Raw genomic sequence first — 21,261 nt, forward strand, 5'->3', positions numbered from 1 at the left:
CTATCCTGTGCCCAATGCCAATCCACTACTCATCCTGCCGACGAGCCGGAGGAGGATGGCCAATGGACTTGGCCCGGTCATTCAGTATGACAGCAGCAGTGGACCGACGGGTCCCAGTGCAACTGCAACTCTAACCAGTTACAAATATTGGCCAGAGCTCGATTGGCGACTTTGCAATTACAGCAAAAATTGTTGTTTGAGTTTGAGGCAGCCGCAGGACATGTCCGGGGCAGAAAGGACACAGAGGAGCACAGGCTGGCTTCGTCGGTCGTCGGTTCAGTTCAAATAACCCATTAACTAAAAACTTAATCAATTGGAACCCCAGTGTAAATGAGCTGCCGTGGCCATTGCCGTTTGCCAATCCCCACATTTATCGACTGCTGGCCACTGACCCAGGCCGCAGGCAGAAAAAAGATACTGAAAGGCGGACCGGCAGTGGAACCCATCCTGCTGGTATTAGCAATATTAATGCTGCCTATGCGAGCAGGCTCAATAAATGTCAGTTGTCCTGGGGCGAAGCCAGGCGTTTGCGCTCGAATGGGGAAAAGATTTGTGTGATTTTGCGGCGTATGCTGAGCATTCATAGTTCAGGAATCGGTCTAGACACACAAATGAATTTTTAAATAGTGAAACCAGAACGAGAACTGGTGCTGGTCAAGTTGGTGTCATCAACAAACAACAATTCATTTTTAGAATTTTCAATATAGTAACAAACATATTTCCATTCGATTGTAAAACGTTTGTATTACCACATAGAGCCTTTAAAGATCGGTATAGTCAAGTTTAGTATCACTCGATGTATGAGTAATAATTATATAAATTTTAAATAAAAAAAAAAAAGGTTTGGTGATAAAAATAATATATTTTGCTATATTAATTTTATCTAGCCGTAAAAAACTTCTAACTTAGAACCCTGTAATAAAAAGGGAAATGGAAAACTACAGTTTGAAGTATATTTTGAATGGTAGTTATTATTTTAGTATCCATTTTATACGGACACTAAAACAATTATTTTTATAGCATTTCTACTATCTCAATAGAACTATAGCCAACATCAAAATATGAAAACCGTATTATTTTATAGTGTGTGTTTTCAAGATTACTTTAGTCTTTACTAATTTGCACCATTAAAAACCCAACAGAGGTTTTAGAGTGGGGATTGTAATAATTTCCGGTTCTCCGACTTAAACCCACAGTTCTTCACTGCCCATTATTCTTCTTCCCACTTAAATTTCGGCCTCGTTTTTTTCATCCGTGTTAATATTTTAACCACCATACGTTGCCTAGCTTTGGGCTTTATATTTTTTGGTCGCAATGTAAATACATTTATGGGGCAGCACTCGCAGTGGCGCTTCCACGGCGCAGAGTTGTTGCAGCTGCCGGTTGCACACCTTCGCCGGTTGCCAACGGTTTTTCACATGCATAAAACACCGCTCCAAAAGTGGGCCACAGTCCGATTTGGTACCGCTGCCAAGTGCCACGATGCGCGGCAGAAACGGGACGAAAAACAATCAAATATGGAGCGGAGGGGCGGTGGGAATATGGAAAAAATTACACTGCACAACACGCACTCATAATCCATTAGCCCCACGCCAGATGGCCCCCTGCAACGTGCGTTTATTAATTTTTCATGCGTTTTTCACTTACCCAGTGCCAATAAAATCAATAAGGGCATTCGAACTCCATAACTTAACCCAATTTTTTAATGCGCCTGCGATGTGTGTGTGCACGCGGCCTTAAATGCAGCATCGCAGCGTTTTCCCGAGCTGTGCGAAATTGCTTTTAGCCTCTCTGTTTGGCTGTCTGTGGGCGTGTCACCAGCGAAACAAACTTGATTTTTAATTAATTAAATTTTTATTTATTTACTTGGCAGCTCAGCGAATTGGGACGCCCATTCACCGGCGGCTCCTGGTGCGGCAAGGCCACCGGACCGCAATTGTACTTCAGCGAAACATCCACGGTGACAGCCTCGGTGAAGGTGAGTGCAAGTGCGAGCGAGAGGGAGCGAGAGGGCGCGCGAGGGAAAGGGACGGAAGCACTGGGGCGTGGGGAGCTCGGCTCACTGAGCATGCTTAACTCACATACCCTTGCATCCACTTTAAGCAATAATGTTTATCAGAGCTAACAGCGAATTTTAAATGTAGAAATGCATTTTTAAATACTTTGCCAACTAAAGGCCGTTCTTTTGATGGTATTTCTTGAAAAATGTTTGTTTTAAAATAAAATTATTTTTATAGCATGTTTTGTGATCATTAAAATAACTAAAGACTATCATAAATCATCTAGGATTACCGAGTTTATTTTACGATTTACACATAAACATTATTTACTTTTCACACTTTAAAATGTTTAGTTCATTTTACTCTAGCAATTGTATTGATAAAACAATGATAAAATAAAGAATAAATAATTATAGCTTCAATAAAGCTTTTTATATAATTGGTAACAACAAATGGCTCCTTATTTCTTGAGGACAGCACAGTACAAAAGCGAAACAGCATTATTTATTCTATATATAGCAGTAGATCTGCAGCTCCTTTAACTTCTTCTTTCTGATAGTAAAATCTTCAGGTCGTTCCGAAGTTTACATGTCCTGCTTTTCATTTTCATTTTAAATTAAACAACTTTCCTGCGCACAGCACACGGCGTATGCGTGATATTTTCTTAAGGCAGTCAACCAGCGAAGCAGTGCCACTGCCACTTTTTGATTAATTTTTAAATAAACGCGCTGCCATAAAAATGGGCAAATGGACAAGGCATCGTAAAGGACACGTCCACGGAAAGCTCTTGGCCGGGAATATGGTTTCAGTTACTGCCGTCGAGTTGCCGCGCATAAATTATGAAAATTAATAAAAGTTCACTCGGTATGTGAGAGGAAAGTCCTTCAGACACTTCTTGTCTGCAAAAGTGTTGATGAGCAGTTGACATGGCAACGGAGGAAAATCAAAGAAGAAATCGCAGATTGCATAATTAAAGATAAATTGCGTGTGGAGATGGCAATTTCGCTCGTTAAGCATCCTCTTGAGTTCCTTTCTTTCGAATGGACAGTCTTATCTTTTATCATTATAGTTAAAAAGCTCAGAATTGCTGATCTTGAGCCAAGCTTAAAATAAATTATCCCACTATATTTGTTTTTAACACCGTAAACCGGGCTGAAGTCGCAGTTTAATAATTTTTCCTTAAATAGTAGCAAAACAAAGATCGCAAAACTTATGCTAACATTTTCCAGGTGATAGTTGAACTCATTAAGCAGCCATTGCTGAAATGTTCCATCACACGGGGAATGACTTCAGTCACGTTCCCATTGAAACATTTTCACATTGATTGCTCTTTTTGGCATTTTAACATTTCAAATTGCATTCAACTAGCGTTTTCTATTTTCCTGCAGGTTTTTCATCCGCCACGCAACATCCGAGACGAGAAGCCCTTTGAGTTCAGCATAAGATATAAATTTATAAGCCAGTCGGATGCAGTTGTTAGGTAAGTCGCTGGCCCGAATTGCACCGGCAAACTGACAAATATCTGTGCAGCTCGAAAAGTATCCAATTGATATTGGTTCAATGCATTTTCCCGGGCTCTCCTCGCTCCGAGTTTGTCTTACTGTCAGCCAACCGGGGTAATGTCATCAGTCTGCTTCAGCTTTCCCGCTCGAGTTTTTATCTATACATAGATGTTTCTATTTCTGGCCCGGCTCAATTCAAAGGTTCTTGCTTAGAACTTAAATCTTTCTACCTGAGAGAACAATGGCACTCGGTTGCCTTGGGGATGGCGTTTTCGGTGCATTCCGAGTTGGGGCAGCCTGCATAAAACATGAGCCCGTGTACCGTCTAGTTCCTCAATGGGGTTTTATCCTCACCTCATGTATTTGTAGGGCAATCCGTTTGTGCCTTGTGCCTAGGCATGTGTCAAATTTGTCTCCGCATCGCTTTCCCCGCCCAACTTCCCAACTTCCTTTCCATGTGTCGCGCTCTTTGTTTGCAGGCGGAAAATGAGAGTGGGGGAAAATGTAAAATTGAAATGTATTTTTACGCCTGAATAATTTTCACAGAATTTCCAAGTGCAGGCGGGGTGCACGGCAAACCTAGAACTAATTTCGTTGCAACACTTGAAGAAATAGTGCAACAAAAGGGATTACTATTTGTAGCAAGATAAAATATCGATGCGATTAAAGTTATTTCAAATATTGCAACTGCACGGGATTGCTCTACAGTTGGTGTACGGTCAAATTGTTATTTTTTAAAGTGGATTCTCCGTTCGTTGTCCGTGAATCGTGTGCACACCATTAGCAATCTAAACAATGATCACAGCCCCAGGTATGACCACCTACACATGGTTGGATGTTTGTATGTGCGAGCGTGTGAAATGCCCGTAGCACATTTTATGCAAATTGAGAGCCTTTGTGTTGTTGTTGTTGTTGTTGTTGTTGCTGTTGCCGCTGGCCCAGACTTAAATACCATTCAAAATGTAGTCGCACGGAGCGAAACCGAAAACGAGCCAGAACGATGAATGAAAATGCTAAACTCGCACAACACTTAGTGAACTGAGAACTGAGAACCGAACCGAACCTTTGGCCTCTTTTTCCAGATACGGCCTGCCCGATAAGCCGCTTGAGTTGGGCCGGGTGACACCGGGCACCTATTGTACCAGGCAATTCGACGAGTGCTATCGGAACAAGTGTCGCCTGCAAAGTCCGAATTATCCCGGCATGTATCCGAGGAACGTAACCTGCTACTGGACGATCCGGCAGAAGGAGGTCCCGACCAGCAAGCACGCTATGATTGCCGTCAGCCAGGAGAATCAGCACAAGGCCTTGGTGAAGCGGTAAGTGGGGGGCGGAGTTGGACTACCTGCATCGGAGAGCATTAAATAAGCATTACCATTCTGCCCCACAATCCGACAATCCCAATGCCACTCCCGCACCCGCACCGAATGCATATAGATACTATATATGGTGCATACATATCCCAGACTGGCTGAGTGCATCTGCATCTGCATTTGTATGACAAATTTCAATTTGGCAAATTGCTAAGCGAAGTTCCAGTTTGCAGTTTGTTAACTGACGACACAAATGAAACTGTTTCGTGTCCGAGAATGTTAAGCATTCGTCGCCCGAAAAGTTTTGTATATTCCAATTAAATGCTGCAAACAGACAGCCGGTGAAATTTGTATGCAAAACCGTATTACGGGGCAGCATGTGAAGTTTGTAATTGGATTGATGGGATTTGGTAAATGTATTTTTGATATTAGCTGCCATTTATTTTCAATTTTCAAAGAGGCCAACTAAGCTTCCTGAGGGAAGGTACAACAAAGTCAGTTTCCAGCTGCTGTTTTCCTCCTACAAAAAAGTCAACATGGAAGGCTTTATTCGATTTAAAGAAACTTTTTATAATACCATTAAAATAAAAAATAAATAAAATGGCATTATATGAGTAACCATTGGGCAACCATATCTTTCAATGTATTAATGTCTGCTAACAAACACATACATTTACCAAAAAATAAAAACTTTTTTAATCTATTAAAATAGGTATTTCTTTTATCCTTCAAATATAATATTGTTTTGATTTTAGTTTGTTTTTTTAACGGATTTCACATATCAAACACTATTGTTTTGACCCCAGCTGTATGTATTTTATGGCCTGGCTTTGGCAAATGAAAATGTTTTCATTGCATTCAATTTGATTGCTTTTCTCCGATTTCAATTGTACATATTGTTCTGGTTCTTTGGCTCACCTCTCGAATATGATTTCTGTTTTTCTCCATCCACGATTACAGCTCAATAGCCAGCTTCAATAAAACGTCGCGGTCCATTCGAGCCTGGTCGGACTGTACAGGTGAACGGGACCATTTAATCTTCTACGACGGCAGTTCCACCAACGATCCTGTTTTGGCCAAATACTGCGGAGGAGATTGGTTGCCACGCGTTGTTTCACGGTGAGTCAGACGAGAAAATCGCACTCAAAGCTCTCGCATTTCATAGAATTTCACGATATTGTTCATCTTAATAAGGGGGAATGGGGAAGGGGGTGGTTGGGGGGAACAGCAGGCAGACAGTCATAGGACATTTATTTAACGCCGTTTCTTCCTTTTATGAAAAAGTTAAATACGAGCAGAGCAAAGCTCATAATATAGTACATTTACAAGAAAGGATAGACAGACATTTTTAATGAGCATGTGTGTGTGGGAGTGTGTTACTGTGTGATGGTGTTAGTATGGTCCACAGAGATGGCACAAAGTTTGTTTTCTAAATCAAAATATAAATGAGAAAGGTTTCATTTACTATTTTTGTGTGTCTTAATATATTTAATAATTTTTTGAAACTTTAGTATATAAATCATCATATAAATATAAAATGCTTTGCACTTAAGAAATATTTAAACAATTTTTAACCAACCGCGAGTTTATGAATTATCTTAATTTTTCAGTTATTTAGATAGATATAAGTTTATTTAGGTTTTATGGAATAAGTTCATAAGGATTTAGGCTTGGAATTTGTCCTTGGTATCCACAAGTGATTCCTCAATCACGGTGAATGGGGAGCAAGAATCCTTTTTCCGCATCACTGCTGGTGTGCAGGACATTGTGAGAGTGTGTGTGTGAGCGGAGACCGCAGCCTAGTGCACTGCACTGCAGTTTTGGCTCGGGGCGCATGTGTTCCAATTCAGTTACTCATAGATACAAAGACCCACACACACACTCACACACTTTCACACACACACGGAAGAGGGGTTAGTGTGTGTGCGCTCTACAATTGTGCGCAATGCTTAAGCAAAACCGGAAATTGGGTTGCTCTGCAGACAGTAACCGAAGGACAGACACGGAGATCGACCGACAGACAGTCGGAGCGAAAAGTGAAAAAGAGATGCGAAATCCGAGATACAGATACACTGGCACACACTCGCACACACACTTGCCACAGAAAACATCCTGGCGCACACATAGAAACAAATAGATTTATGCTGCCGTTTGAAACTTTGCTAGTGCCATCTATTGAAAACATTTTGATGCATGTGATTTATGCAACGGCAAAATTTTGCTCATTAGTTCCAAGTTGCCTGCATTTAGATCATCAGCCATAAATTCTTAAAGACGCCCCGGCCTTTCAAAAGCAATTTCGAGTTTTCAAACTCCACGCACACAGGCACACCTGCGGTGTCCTGGAGTTTGGCTTTAGCAATTAAAATGCAACTACTAATCGGTGGGGTTTCGGATTTGATAGTGCAAATAGTCGGCCATTAGTGCGACTAAGTTCAAGACGGAAGTTTTAATTTATCTGAATTTTGGTTGTTTTCGGTACGGAAAAGAAAAGTATTACCGTAAATAAAAAAAACAAATTCATTTAAGTCCTTCCCACAATATAACTAGTTCATAGTTTGCTTCTTTCATCTTCTTATTGTACTTAAAAGCCAATAAATAACAACAAAAATGTAGTTTTCCAGTAAAGTATTATTTTTATAGTAAACAAAGTAATACAAATTTACCAATTTTGGTAAAAATAGGCATATATTCATTGAAATACTGACATATAATCCAATCTAACCCCCGTAACGGCCTTAACATTGAATGTTTCAACTAAACTTCTTAGAAACTACCTCACTTGCATACTTTGTACAAAGGTGACCTGAATATTTTAATCCCCATAAACTTAGTAACACATTTATCACCGAAACTTGTGAACTACCAACTCATTGGGTTTGGATTGTCATAAATTCCTGGGAGTCTGCTCTCGAAGCCCTCAAAAACACTTTAAGGACCTGCCCGAAATGCTAGAATGCAGCTTTCAGCCACGCCCACGTATTTCCATGGCATTCAAGTGGCCCAGTCCTCCTCCTCCTCCTCCACCACACAACTCCATAGCCACCTTAAGCCCCCTTTGACGGCGCCTCTGGCCATTTATCTTGCACTTGAGATTTTGTTTTTGTTGTCTTTCGGTCTTCGGTCGAGGCCAAAAGTTTGCTCTTTTGCAGGGTCTTCTCTGCCCACTTGGTGACCTCTTGAGACATGCACATAAACTTTGGTATTTTTTGCGGAATACTATATGTCTTATTTTTAGTTTTTTTTTCACGCAGCTGTTAAAACATACCATGGGTGATCCACAATAACCAATTTCGAATAAGTGCCAAAATTAATTATAAAAAATATTCCTTCTCTAACAAAGCTGATAATACAGTTTACTGATAAACTGAGTTTACAAGACATTATAATTTTGTCTTATATAGATTGTGCAAAGATGATGATAGCTTTGCCTTGTGCACCTTAATCTCTTAATGAGTTGCACTCTCGCATTTATTGACATCCTTTCCGTATCCTTGGGAAAATCCCATAAGCGTGCACAGGTGCCAGAAAAGGGGAGACGGGAACGGAAAAGAGGGGGGGCGGCATCAAATATGCATAGAGCGTAATATGCACATGAAGGAGAAAACGAACGAAGCAAAAGACGCTCAGAGAACTTGATGGAAAAGTGGGTGCCGAAGAAAAACGGCATTAAGAAGCCAGGACCGTAACTCATGTCGCGATTTCCTCTACCCGCGTTGCACTCATTTTCCACATCCTTTTTCTTACCAGACACGAAGAAAAACATTTCTATTCTGATTTTAAGAGCTCCGCAGACCTATGTTTTAATTATTTGTTAAAATGTGGAATGATTTCTTTTGTTAAACCATAAATATTGGTAATAAAGAAAACGCTTGTAGTTTTTTTGATATAAGACTTTACTATAAAGACATTTTAATATTGGAACTGATTTATGCAAATATGTATTATTTCCATTATTTTTCGCATGCTATGAGATTACATCTTTCCTTCTTTAACTAACCTTAAAATAAAATGTGCGCTAACCAAATATTTTTTTCTTTGGATTTAACTATTTGTAATATCTTTCGGTGCACTCTGTCATCGTCATAAGCGACACGAGCACAAGAATTATAAATGCACACAAACACGCGCGGGAAGAGTCCTGCTGCTCCTTCTGCAAACATCTCTCGTTTTACTTCTCACCTCAGTCATGGTTCCCTGACTTTGTACGAAAATCGCATATGCACACAAGGACGAGAGAAAGTGGGCGTGGAGGAGGCGGTGAGGAAGAGCTACACGAAAATTATTAATTTCCCAGAGCAACTTAAAATTGCAACAAGCTGAAGGTGCCGTGAGACGTTGGCATTTTATTGGCTTCTTTTTCGCTTTTCCATTTTCGGAGGTGTGTGAGGGAAAGCTGGAAAAGCTATATTTTTCTCCCAGCTGCAGCAGCAGCAGCAGCTGTTGATTTTCCTCTAAGTAAATGTTAATTTTTGTTAGCCAAGAAAAGAAAAACCCAAAGCGATAACTTTTTAAATTGCATATTAATTTTTTATGGCGCAAAATTTCCTTCCCCTCGCTCTTTTCCGCTCCACCTGCTTTTTGTGGTTGCACTTTGCGGATTAGACCTGATGAAAATGGAGGAAGGAAAACGGGATGTTTGCGTTTGGTTAATTCTAATTTTTGGGAGGGAGATTGGACTTAACGGACTTAAATAGAAGGCGAAATAGTTAATGTACCAGTACTAATGGTTACTTAAAGAACGTGTTTTTAAACATCTCTACTGATATTAAAAATAATATAAAAACATTAAAGTTCATTAAAATTCTTTTGAATTCAATTGTAATAGCAAATAAGTTTAAGGCAACTGGTTTGCTCAGCTTTAGGACTGAAATTACACATGTATTGGCCCTCCGTATAATTTATCTAGGCCCAGGTCCTTTAATCACTTCAAATTCTCGTCTGCTCCTGAGGTCTTCTCCAAACACGAGGCTTCCCAAAACCCCGAGGGAGCAGGATGACCGCAATTCCATAGAGTTTCGAGGGGGATATTCGGGGAGGTCCTGGCTGCCATTTGCGGTCAGGACACTCTGACGCTTCGGAGAAGTTTACGTGTATTGATAACCGACAAAGGGACGGCGATTTAGACCAGAGGTCGGCGGGGGCAAATGGCGAGTTCAACAGGGAAGTTGGCTATGGATTCGTGTTGATTTTACGACACCCACAAGTGTGCCGCAGGCCATAAAGTAACCAAATGCCACGCAAGTACGCGTACCAACCAGACACTCAGAAAAACGACATGAAATTTTAAAATGTCAATTTAAAAAGATTTTTAAGTTTAAACTTTAAGTTAAAACTTTTGAAATTATTTTTTTAAATGATTTTTATTATGAGTAAATCGTTATTTCTGCCACATATTTTTTTCACAAGGAGCAAACATTTTTTTTAAGTTTTGCACTACACATAAGGTGGGATGTTTTTTTCTAAGTACCGCTGCACACACAAGCTCAGGCAAAAAGGACATTCCCCAGCAGCCAGGACATGCCCCAAGTGAACTCCAGAGGCCCGAGTGGGGACCAAACATTTGTGTCGCTTTATTAAAAATTAATTTACTTTTCATTTGCAGTTTATTGCACTTGGCACTGTCAGAAAGCATTGCAGCTGCTCCCCAGCCCCGACTCGCCCCTCTAATCCAACCTCCATATCTAAGAGCACGTCTCGCTTAAATAATAAGGAGCTTTGCCACCCACACTTGGCCACACTTACACGTATTAAAAAGCCATTTTGTTGGCCATGTTTGATGGCTTTTGACATACCATCCTCTGCGCGGCGTTTCTCTTTAAGTGTTCAAAGTCTTGGCTTAGGTGGGTGCGTGAGTGTGGGAGCTCAGTTTCCGTTTTATTTTATGTCATGCCATATTACGCATACGCCGTGTGTGGGCAGGCACCTCTTGCCCGGGCAATAAAAATTCAATTTGATGTTTAAATTGAAAACTTTGAACATAATTTATATGGTCATGAATGCCGCATGCTCAGAAGATGGAAAAAGTCCCCTGCACCTGGGTAAATTGTTTTTGAAGAGCAGCGTAACAGTTGACAATAAAATGGGATTTCCTTTGAGTTTGATTTTGTATTAGTTTGACACTAAACAGTACCTTATAGTAAGTTACTTTGTTTGCTTATAATCTTTTGTTTAAATTTTAAGGGATACAGAAATGGGTTTTGCTGGATAAGCTCTTCCTTAAAGAAGATTTTTTCTAGAAACTAATAACTCATTAAATTCTTTTGTGGGAATCGCGTTATTGCAGGCGTTCAAAGTTTTATCAACACTCGATGTCACTTCCATGTCTGCTGCTCTTCCCTTTCCGCTTCCCGTGAAATCTGGCGTCGCGACGTCTGCAAATACCGACAAAAATATAAGCGGGTAGAAATGCTCTGGGTGCAACACCCACCAGCGACTGACATTTCATAATTTTTGGCTAGAGAAATCAAAAGACAAACGGCAGAATGCTTGGCCCAACTCGACTCAGTTACTTTGTTATGCCAAAAAATTTGCCTACAACTTTCGTACGCCACCCACAAGCACCCACCAGCGAGACAATGGCGAAAAAAGTTAATTTGGCAGCAAAAATGCAAACAACCAGACGGAGCGGACACTTTAAATAGCCCAAAACAAAGCGGCGGAGCACTGCGTCATACTTTTGGGCGCGGTCCGTCGGCAATTTGGCAAAACGCCCGCCGAGCTTGTTGTTTGTGCCATTTTGTTGGGCTGTTTCGGGTTTGTTGCCTCTTTCGTGGGCAAAAAGTTTACGACTTTTCTTGTTTGCCGAATTGTGCAAATTAAATTTATGTGAGCCGAAGTTTTTTCACGCCTCTAATTGGAGTGCCAGTGGCCTGGTTATAAACAAACATCGCCAGCAGCTCCACCATACGAGCGGTATTGGAAAGAACTTCTGGGATTTCTTTCAAAAAGTTTTCGGGAGCCTGGTGGTCGCCACTCGTGGCCAAGTTTTATAGAATCTTGAACAAACGCTAAATTATGCTAATATCAAGCTAATTTAATTGTGTATTTGGTGGTTATGGGGCTCAAAAACCACCAGACTTTATTTCTATCCAATTGATTTTATATCTTTCTAATATTATTCTATTAATTCTAAAGTTATGAGTTAATGCAAACATTTTATTGAAATATTGTTGTTAAGTTAAAATATATTTAAAATGCATAAATATAGACATACAGAAACGATGTTTTTGAATAACTACAGAAATAATATATTGTTTAATTGATTAAAAGTTAGATAAATTGATTTGGGAACCTCATTTCAACAGATGTTGTGTACATTGTAATATTCATGACGAACTCACATTGAAATGGCTGAATAAATACATCCATAAATGATATGTCATGAGCCTGTGTTAATACGATTTCAATTGATTTTTCTCACTTTCAGCGGCCCCGAAATGCTGGTAGCCTTCCACTCGAGCCCGTTTTCAGCGCCTTTGCAGCAGGGGATTCCCAATCGGGGCTTCGAACTGGACGTGGACATACTCTTCACCGATTCCGACTCGTTCGACTTCGCCCAGGGCACCAAGAACCTCTGCGAGTTCCACATAAATGCCTCGAATCCAGGTAAGAGGGAGATCCGCAAATGAATATGAATAACCATAATTAAGGGCAATTAATGGGGGCTCAGCTGCAGGTGCAGGTGTGGCAAACTTACCCATAAAAGACACTATCAACTGGGTCAGCACTTGCATTTCGCTCACAGTTTTTCCCTCCTTTTTAACTTTTCCGGATTTCTTATCGTCTTCTTTATTTAATACTGCGGAGCATCCTCTTCTTTGTTTTAACTGGAAATTATTATTTATATTGCCTGCTGATGAATGTTTCTTGGATGAACACTCCGTTGGCTGCTTAATTGCCATAAAAACAATCAGATGTCGAAGTCCCATTTCTTTCTGTATTTTTGTGGCGTGGTGTAAGCGGAGTAGTTTGCGGCGGTGTTTTCTTGGTGGCGTAACTTAATGGGCGTGTCCGCAGCTCTGCCGCCTATATTAGCCTTTGGCTCTAATCTAAGCAGACTAAATGAGATTTTAATTAAATTCAAGGCCAGACGAACCCCCCACGGAGACCAAAGACTTAAGCTGGCCAAATGGCTTTTTAGGCTTGACTTCATGTGGCGGCCAAAAAGAAAAGTATGAGAAATTGCTAGGGCAGCAAATAATGTTATGAATCAACTTTGGAAAGGAGTGAGCAAATTAAATGTCTAGGGATGTGGTTCGTTAGAAAATTATCCCTTTTATTACTTCAGGTTTTTTAATTACTTTTATGATTATTTTAACTCATCAACACCTTGGCAGTCATGATTTACGTTTACCTACTACTTTGTTATATGATTTATAGTAATAAAAAATTTGAATACTTTTTTTGAAAATGGAAAGTGTGGTTGCCTTCAGCTCCTTGTAGAAACAATAATTAGCATTCCCCACTAACCGAATGTTCTGCTTGAAGAAGTGCACTATTCTAAGCTTGTTTTTCATCATCTTCGCCCACTTCCATAAGCTTTCTCCTACTTTTTCTGCATCTTTCACCCGAACCTTCCTCTGACTGGGTTTTGCCCGGAATTTCTGGCTCCTCGGTCAGCAGTCAGCTGCATTTAATTGAAAAATTATTAAATGAAATTTCAGACTGCCCTCCTGAGCCTCTTGGGTGCCGGAACTCGAGAACTCGGGAACTCGGGTACCAGGGAACTCCAGAACCGCTCCATCAATTTAGTGCAGCAGCCGCAGCGGTGGCCAAAAGGAGGCAACGCCATGGCAGCCGCTAATGTTCATTAATTTGCACTTAATAACTTTTGAGTAGATTTTATTTTGCTGGCCAGCCCGAAACGCTGAGCTTTTATTATTTCCCTCAACGCTTTTTTATCTTGCAAAAAACGAAGAAAATTGAGGGACTCTCATTTGAAATTAGTTTTTTGGTTGAGCAGGCAATTTCGGCAGGGAAAAGTATGGGGCAAATCAACTCATTCCCTGTTTATTTTCCCTACTTCTTATGCTTTACATAACAGCTTTTCTATGCCTTGTTGTTGTGCTCATTAACTCGCCAGCTTATATATATAGCTGTATGTATTTGGCCGTTGTTGTTGTTTCAGCTTGTGCTTAATTTTTGACCGTTTAACTTTTGGGAAATGCCTTTCATCCTCATCCCATGTTCCCTTGGCTTTTTCACTTCGGTTTGGCTTAATGCGTTGGCTGGGAAATTGAGCAGATGTGTCTGCCATCATTAGGCCGGCATTTGAAGGTGGGTGCAAGGAGTTTTGACCGACGATTCCGTTGAATTATCTATCTTAGTTATAACCTATTCGAAACGAAGTGCTTTAAAAGCAAAAATTAGTATGAAAGAATTATATATTTTAAAGATCCTCAACTGGATCTGAATCTTTTATCGAATTAAATGACTTAGATCTTTTGTAAATTTTGAAAGTTTTATAAATAGATACAAAGTCCTTGTACAAAACATACCTATGAAAGTGTTATAAATAAACAAATATGTTTAACAAACCAAATAATAATTCAAAAACAAATAAAATAAAAAGAACGTGTATAAAATGTGCTCAAAATAAATGCTGATAAAGCCAAATTTTTCTCTGGCAAAAGCCTTTAATTATAAATAACGAATCGCATTCCAAACAGCGGCAAAATGGAAAATATGCCGCGAATTCCTTCAGATATGGCAACACATTGCGGCTTGTTCAATTAGGAGAATTTGGCCAGCGTATGAAACATTTATTTATAGTGGCCAAGGAGCCATGCGGTGTTGAGGGGGTTGGAAGGAGTTGGCCACCAGTTCGGCAAACAAGGCGGTATAATTGTTTTGTTATCGACGCACGCACACTCCTCCACGGCCACGCCCCTTTTAGCCACCCCTAATGCCAACGATTTTAGGGGAAGGGGCGGCAGCATTGCGCGGCGCAAATAAATTATTAGGGGGTGCAGCATGATTTTAATTAAAGTTTTAACGAAAACCAAATATTTATCGTTTCATTCTGCTTTCATTTGTTTGCTGTGTGCGGTTTCATTTGCCCCTTCATCCCAGAAACCGGGCTTTGCCACACAAACAACAACATCATTAGGCATGGGGACGCAAAGCTCGATATGCAATTGTATTTGAATATTTAAAAATTTTTAGAATATTTAACAGGAGGACGGGCGAGCACAAGGACATTCTATTATAAACAGCAAAGGTCATTTCAATGTTGTATGGTATCATATGTGTGCGATTTTCAATGCGATTTTCGTAGAATATTCAATGTAAATAATGCGCCAGGACCACGCGGCGTATGATTAATAAACTGCAGATGCAGATGTTTTGTGTACATAAGTTTGGCTTGGGTTTCACTCATTGCGTTGATTACGAAACTGAATCTGTTGCATATTTAATTTGGTTTGATTTGGCCATAACTTTTTCAATTAACTTTAATTAAACGTGCAGCTTTCCCTTCAGACAGGGAAGAAAACCCTCTGGGTCTGCGGTGTGTGTCGATTTTAATTAAATTTTGTTTGCTTGTAATTTTCCGCTGACAGCCCTTATCGGCGTTTAAAGTGTGTTTAAATCAATTGCAAAAATATCGCCGAGGTTTTCCGATATTCATCAAAAAGTTCTTGGGTATTTTCATAGCCAGAAACGATTGTCATAGCTGCCAATTGCCTATCCAATTATTTTCTAAAAAGGATTTCTCCGTCAGCGAGGCGATATCTGACCCAATCAATATTCGATTCCGTCTGGATTCCCTAATTAGTGCTAATCAACTTCAGCCAAACATTCCACATGCAGAACCGCCCACAAACACGGAAAAAACTTCACCCAGCGAATATTTGACATGTCCATCCCCATGGCAACTTGTTCTCACATCCAACGCCGACAATCAGAATCGGGTAATAAATTACCCTATATGGAATCGCTGTAAGATTCGCCCAATTCATTTATGCCAACTAAGCAGCACAAGATGAATACACAAGCAGAGAAAGGGGAACTGGGTAATCACAGATGTCGCGAATTTATTGCCATAAGCCAAGAGAAATATATTTGGATTATGCTTTGAACTTTAAGCCAACTCTTGGAAATATAGCAAAATATTAACACAATTTAACTGGTTAGATAAAATGAATTGCATTTTACTTTTAGATTTAAAATTGTTAGGTTTGAGTTTAATTACTTATACCAAAAACATTAAAAAAATCAAATAACGTGAAAAATTTAGATTAAAAACTTATTTATTTGTTTGGAAATCATTGCTTGACATTTTTTAATCCTCACTAATAATGTCAAACCAAAAAGGTTCTTAGTCTGACCTTAAATTAAAACATTGAGCATCTCAATTTTATTCTTATTTGACAGCTACGGTTTGGCCAGTTCTCCCTTGCCAATTCCACGAAAGTTGTTTTGACATTTTTCTGTTCATTGATTTACGGATTATTGTTGATGACATAGTGGGGGGAATCAGCGATTCGCCTCGCAGAACTTAGGTTCCCCTAAGACCTTCCACTCAACCCCAGTAACTCACGCCATTTCTTTGGGGCCGCCCTCAGCTGTTGTTACACCTAAAGTTTCGCAAAGTTTTTCAGCAAACTTTAAACAAAAACCTTTCAATTTTGCTGCCTTCTTTTTCCTTTTTCTGTCTGAACGTTTGTGGAAATTTTCCTTTTTAATTTCATAAAGTCAACAGACGAAAACAAAGAAAGGGAAAGCAAACAATGAAGCGTGGAACGGCGGGCAAAGACAAAGGAAATTTGTATTTAATGTGCAAGTGTGGTGCAAATTGGGTGAGGGGAAGTAACATTTAAAATTTAAGGTGCTCGGCGAAAGGGAAAGTATGGAATTAAGCGATACAAAACTGCAGCAATCATAATTTGTACTGTAAACATGATAACTGTATATTTGTTTATCATTTACTTACTATTCGAGTAAGTAAGAAAGTATTAATGTATGAGGAAGTATAAATCGTTTTTGGCATTCCTAAATAAGGCGACGACCTCGAACCAAAAGAGTAAAAAAAATTTTAATGCCTTGAACTTCAATTTTTTCATATATTCTTGATTTTTATTTTAAACCAACTATTTGTGAATCCCATATATATTTTTGCTTACAATGCGCGACAAAATCCAATTTTGGATTTCCGCAATAATTCTTTTGTAATAAGTTTCTCTACATTGCTCTAAATGTCCTCGAACAATTCATTTTTGTGTTCTTAACCTAAAAACTGGGAATGTTAAAAAACCTTATTTTATCTGACTTTTTTTCAGGATTAACAATTATAGAGATGTATAAAAAACATTATTTAAATTGGTTAATGTAGACCTGTGCTATTTGTGGCTTAACTCTTCAAACTGTATTGTACCAAACCGCGTAAATGGAAATCGGGCTAAATTTCTCCGGTTTTGGCTAATGCGCATGGGAGCGAAATCGAAGGAAGTGGGTCTGCGATGTTGGGGAAGCTGGTGAATATTTGCTGTTTAGTTTGCTTATTGAGTTGCAATTTTGTTTGCAATCAGCGGATGGGAAGAGGAAGCAATAGAAAACAACAACAGAGCCGGCGAAGGGTGCAAACGGGGGGAGGGGAGGGGGTGATTGGCAAACAACAAATTAGCATATTTGCACATAACGGCAACATTTTATTTGCATTCGAATGTGTGTATGTGGGAGTGTGTGAGTATGTGTTTTCGGATGTGTGTATGCGCTTTTATGTAATATCAATATTTAAACGTGAATTTGTCAATGAAAAGCAGAACGTTGGGAACTTTCTATTAACTGTGTGCCATTTTTTGTGGGATTTGATTTTTGGGCAAATATTGAAAATATTTCAGGATGTTTATCTAAAAATGTATTCCGGTGAGCAGATATTTGCAGAGAGTTTACTTTAAACGGCTTTAATAACATTTAATTTGGCCAGCGATTTTGCTTATCAGCCGTCATCTTTCAGGCAACCAAACATAAATTGGCTGAAAGCTTTGGCAACTTAATTTTCCATGGAAATTAATTATTGGGGCAAACACCCGAAATACGAAAATTTCCATTGGGGACATGGGGCATGCCTGTGCATATATTTATTAAGCTACTTTCAGCCCCGCAGCCAGAAATTTTGTAAATTTTGGTTTTGGCCGTGCACAAAAACATAATTAACTTGCTCGATCTGATGCATATAAGTACGACCAACAAATGTGGTGGCAAAAATCGGGTCGAGGGGCAAAAAGTGTGTTTTTGTTTGCTTTTCATTTAATATTTATTACGTTTAATTTGCTTTGCTCCTAGGGCCAATCATATTCTCTATTCGGACTGGGAATTGTTATTCTTGTTGTAGTCATTTTGTTTGTTACTAGATTTCCAAATGTTAATTTGGTAACTTACCCAACAACATCTTTTTATAGATTATTAATATCGTTTAAAAAATAAAAACGCATTAAATAAATTTAATAAATTAAAAATAAAGCCTACATTTGTAGACGAGTTTTCTTAACAAATTTCTTAATTGTATGGATCTTTCCGCATTTTTTCCTAACTTTAGTTAGGCTTTCTCAAAAAAAATTTGCTGTTTTGTAAACTTGAAACATAGTAAATCAAAATAAATAATTACTCGTAAACAAATTCGAAAATAAATTGAAATCGCTTGGAAAAATAAATCGAAATCGGCCCAAAGCGCCCGGCACATTTATCAGTTTAATGTTGAATGACCATTAGGCTTATGGCGATTTACCGGCTATTCAACGAAACCAATTCAGCGCCATCAAATATGCGTGACAATCCATTAAGTGATATATTCGTAGTGGACCCCACTTGCATTTTAAATCGCCGTCCTGAAACAGTTTCACTGGGGTTCGGTTTCTGGTTTGGCTAATTGTTTGAATGTGTTAAATGTAATGCAGCATAAAACGAAAATAAACACACCCAGTTGGTAAATTCGCTATGGGCACATATACATATACATATCAGCCTGCGGGGCAAAATCTATTTAATTTGCACCGGGTCTGCCCCCCAAAATCGAAAAACAACAACTAGAGCGGCGATCCAATAAACAATCAACGGAAAAGGAGGGAGAATGGAAATGGAAATGCTACTCAATCAGCAATAGTTAGGATTCAGGTCCCTTTTCCTTCTCCCCGCAATCAATAAAAGTAACACCCCATAATTTAATGCCCCAAATGTGTTGCGACTACATTTTGCGGTTTCTGGCCAAGGGAAAAAACACAAAGCCACCGTAGCCGTTGCCATCATTTCGCCGCCACCGGCGGCCCAAATGCACTCTAATAATAAATCGCAGAAATAACAATTTTATTGCCAGGGCTTGCGGTTTCCTATACCTGGTCCAAAGCTCCCGAGCCCACAAACACACCTGTCTGCGCAGTGTTGCCACTCGATAGTCGCACTTTATGGCCAGCTGATAAGCATATTATTATTATTGCTACCATTACGCACCCACAGTCCCGCCTGCGAATCCTGCCGACTTGAATTATTCCAGTACGTGTGTGCGACTATATGGCAGTATATATACATATATATACGAGAACTACAGTACACTCATTGTTGTAAGGCCCACGCAGTCAGCACAAATGTGTCGAAGCGAAATTTATTGCGGCCAGCTCGTGCAACTTTGGCCAGCTGAGTACCATCGCAAATTAGAGGTGTGCACTGAGGGTTAGTTTTTGGTTTTTTTCAAAAGACATGCGATACTATCGTTACGTTGCTCTCAATTGCCATCGTTTTTATGATTTATTGCCCAAAATTTAAGTTACCTAACACTATTTCGATAAATATAAGTTATCCTTGACAGCATGCAAGTATTTATTGCAAATGAATGTGAGTTACAAATCCAACGAAACTATCAACTTTTGTTTAAATTAAACTTTAAATAATACAATGGTATTGATGAAGTACCTCCATATACCTACAGATTTTCCGTTTTATTCAGCCTTCGTTACAGGTACCACCCACTTTTCCATCTCTAGGTAAAAGTGCCACCGGCCATCTGTTAACTAATTCACATGCCATGGCAGCAATGGCCAATGATTACATTTCATGTGCCATATGCATTGCCGGGCTCTATATGCTTCTATGTGTGCCTTTCATGTGCCGAGTTGTCGATTATTTTGAGCATTTTAGTTGCTATGTGAAATCACAATTCCCCAGCGAGTTGAAAAATGGTATTGAGATTTCTGTTGACAGTTTCGACTGCAAATTCAATGAATGTTCACTTTGGTTGAGCCACTCCGCACAGAGGGCCTAAAAAATCATACACTCTCATGCATTTGAAATGCGGGTTAAATTTGATTTGTATATATCAAATGACAGAAATGGAATGAACAATGGATTTGAGGTTTCAAAAACAATGTACGCATTTATTATTCCTCGGATTACGTCGACGACGCCCAAATGTAGGCACAACTTTTTTAAACTCGCATTCAGCTTTCGCTGCCTTCAAGGAGCAGCTCATGTTTAAAGACCACTTTACTTTTATATGCCACAACCAGCGAAATGTGACAATAAAAATCTCATAAAAACGTATTACTTAGCAAGCATACACACAATGCACGGGAACAAAAAGTTGAAAGTAAAAATCGGTTTAAGTAATAATTATTCATGACATATCGTCAGAGTTTTTTTATTAGTAACCGCAAAAAGCTTAATTTGATTTTATAAATAGGTTCAATTAACTTGCATCATATTTTTTTCAATTTGTGTTTGTGCTGTGATATTTTTCTGTAAATCATATTGGGACTATTCAATAAGCGTAATTCAAAAACATAACAGGAAGCCAATAAAGCATTAAATTTATAAATTACAAAAAAAGAAATATTAAAACACATTTTACTTACTGAGCTCAATAAATCTGAATACAAATCTAACCTTAGAGAAAAGAAGATATTGACAATCAGTAATCAAAAATATAAATTTATTGAAATTATTTATTTAAACGCATAAGGCTTTGCTGGTTTAACCACGAGTTTAATATGATTTAATTTTTGGTCTTTCATCTTTGTTAGAAGTATTTAGAATTTTTGAAGTGTATGCGAGTAAGGGGAGCTGGCCTCCAACTGGCTTGGTTCTTCAACTCTACGCTCCCCAAAAAAAAAAACGAGCTCAGTCGGCCGACAACTTTTGCCTTGTGGCAGCTGCAGCAACTTTTCCCTTCTGTCTGCCACTCGATGCGGCACATCAAAAGTCTTCTGGCCTCTTTCGCCGGCAAGTTGGAAAAGCTGTCGCAGCGGCTAGAATCGACGCAGGTGTTATCATCGATACCGTTGACGATTGTTTCCTTTATATCGACTGGCACTTCAGCCAGCGCCGCTTTCCCCCTTTTCCCGGCTTTTCCTGCTGGCGCATTGCTACAAAACGTGGCGACTTTGCCAATTGAAGCCCCGAGTAGATGTTGCTTTTTGCCGGGCTCCTTCGCTTTTTGCAGCGTTGTTTTGCTCC

General features: G+C 39.3%; 1 protein-coding gene across 1 annotated transcript in view; it reads left to right on the plus strand.

Moving 5' to 3' along the window:
- Window positions 1-21,261, plus strand: part of LOC108088325 — a 73,674-nt gene that overhangs the window by 31,649 nt on the left and 20,764 nt on the right. The window contains 5 exon segments of the mRNA XM_017186063.2: window positions 1,874-1,978; window positions 3,389-3,480; window positions 4,585-4,821; window positions 5,776-5,934; window positions 12,245-12,423. Coding sequence (XP_017041552.1) covers window positions 1,874-1,978; window positions 3,389-3,480; window positions 4,585-4,821; window positions 5,776-5,934; window positions 12,245-12,423 — 772 coding nt within the window.

The sequence above is a fragment of the Drosophila ficusphila genome, unplaced genomic scaffold (genome assembly GCF_018152265.1).
Source record: "Drosophila ficusphila isolate 14025-0441.05 unplaced genomic scaffold, ASM1815226v1 contig_106, whole genome shotgun sequence".
Taxonomy (NCBI): Eukaryota; Metazoa; Arthropoda; class Insecta; order Diptera; family Drosophilidae; genus Drosophila; species Drosophila ficusphila.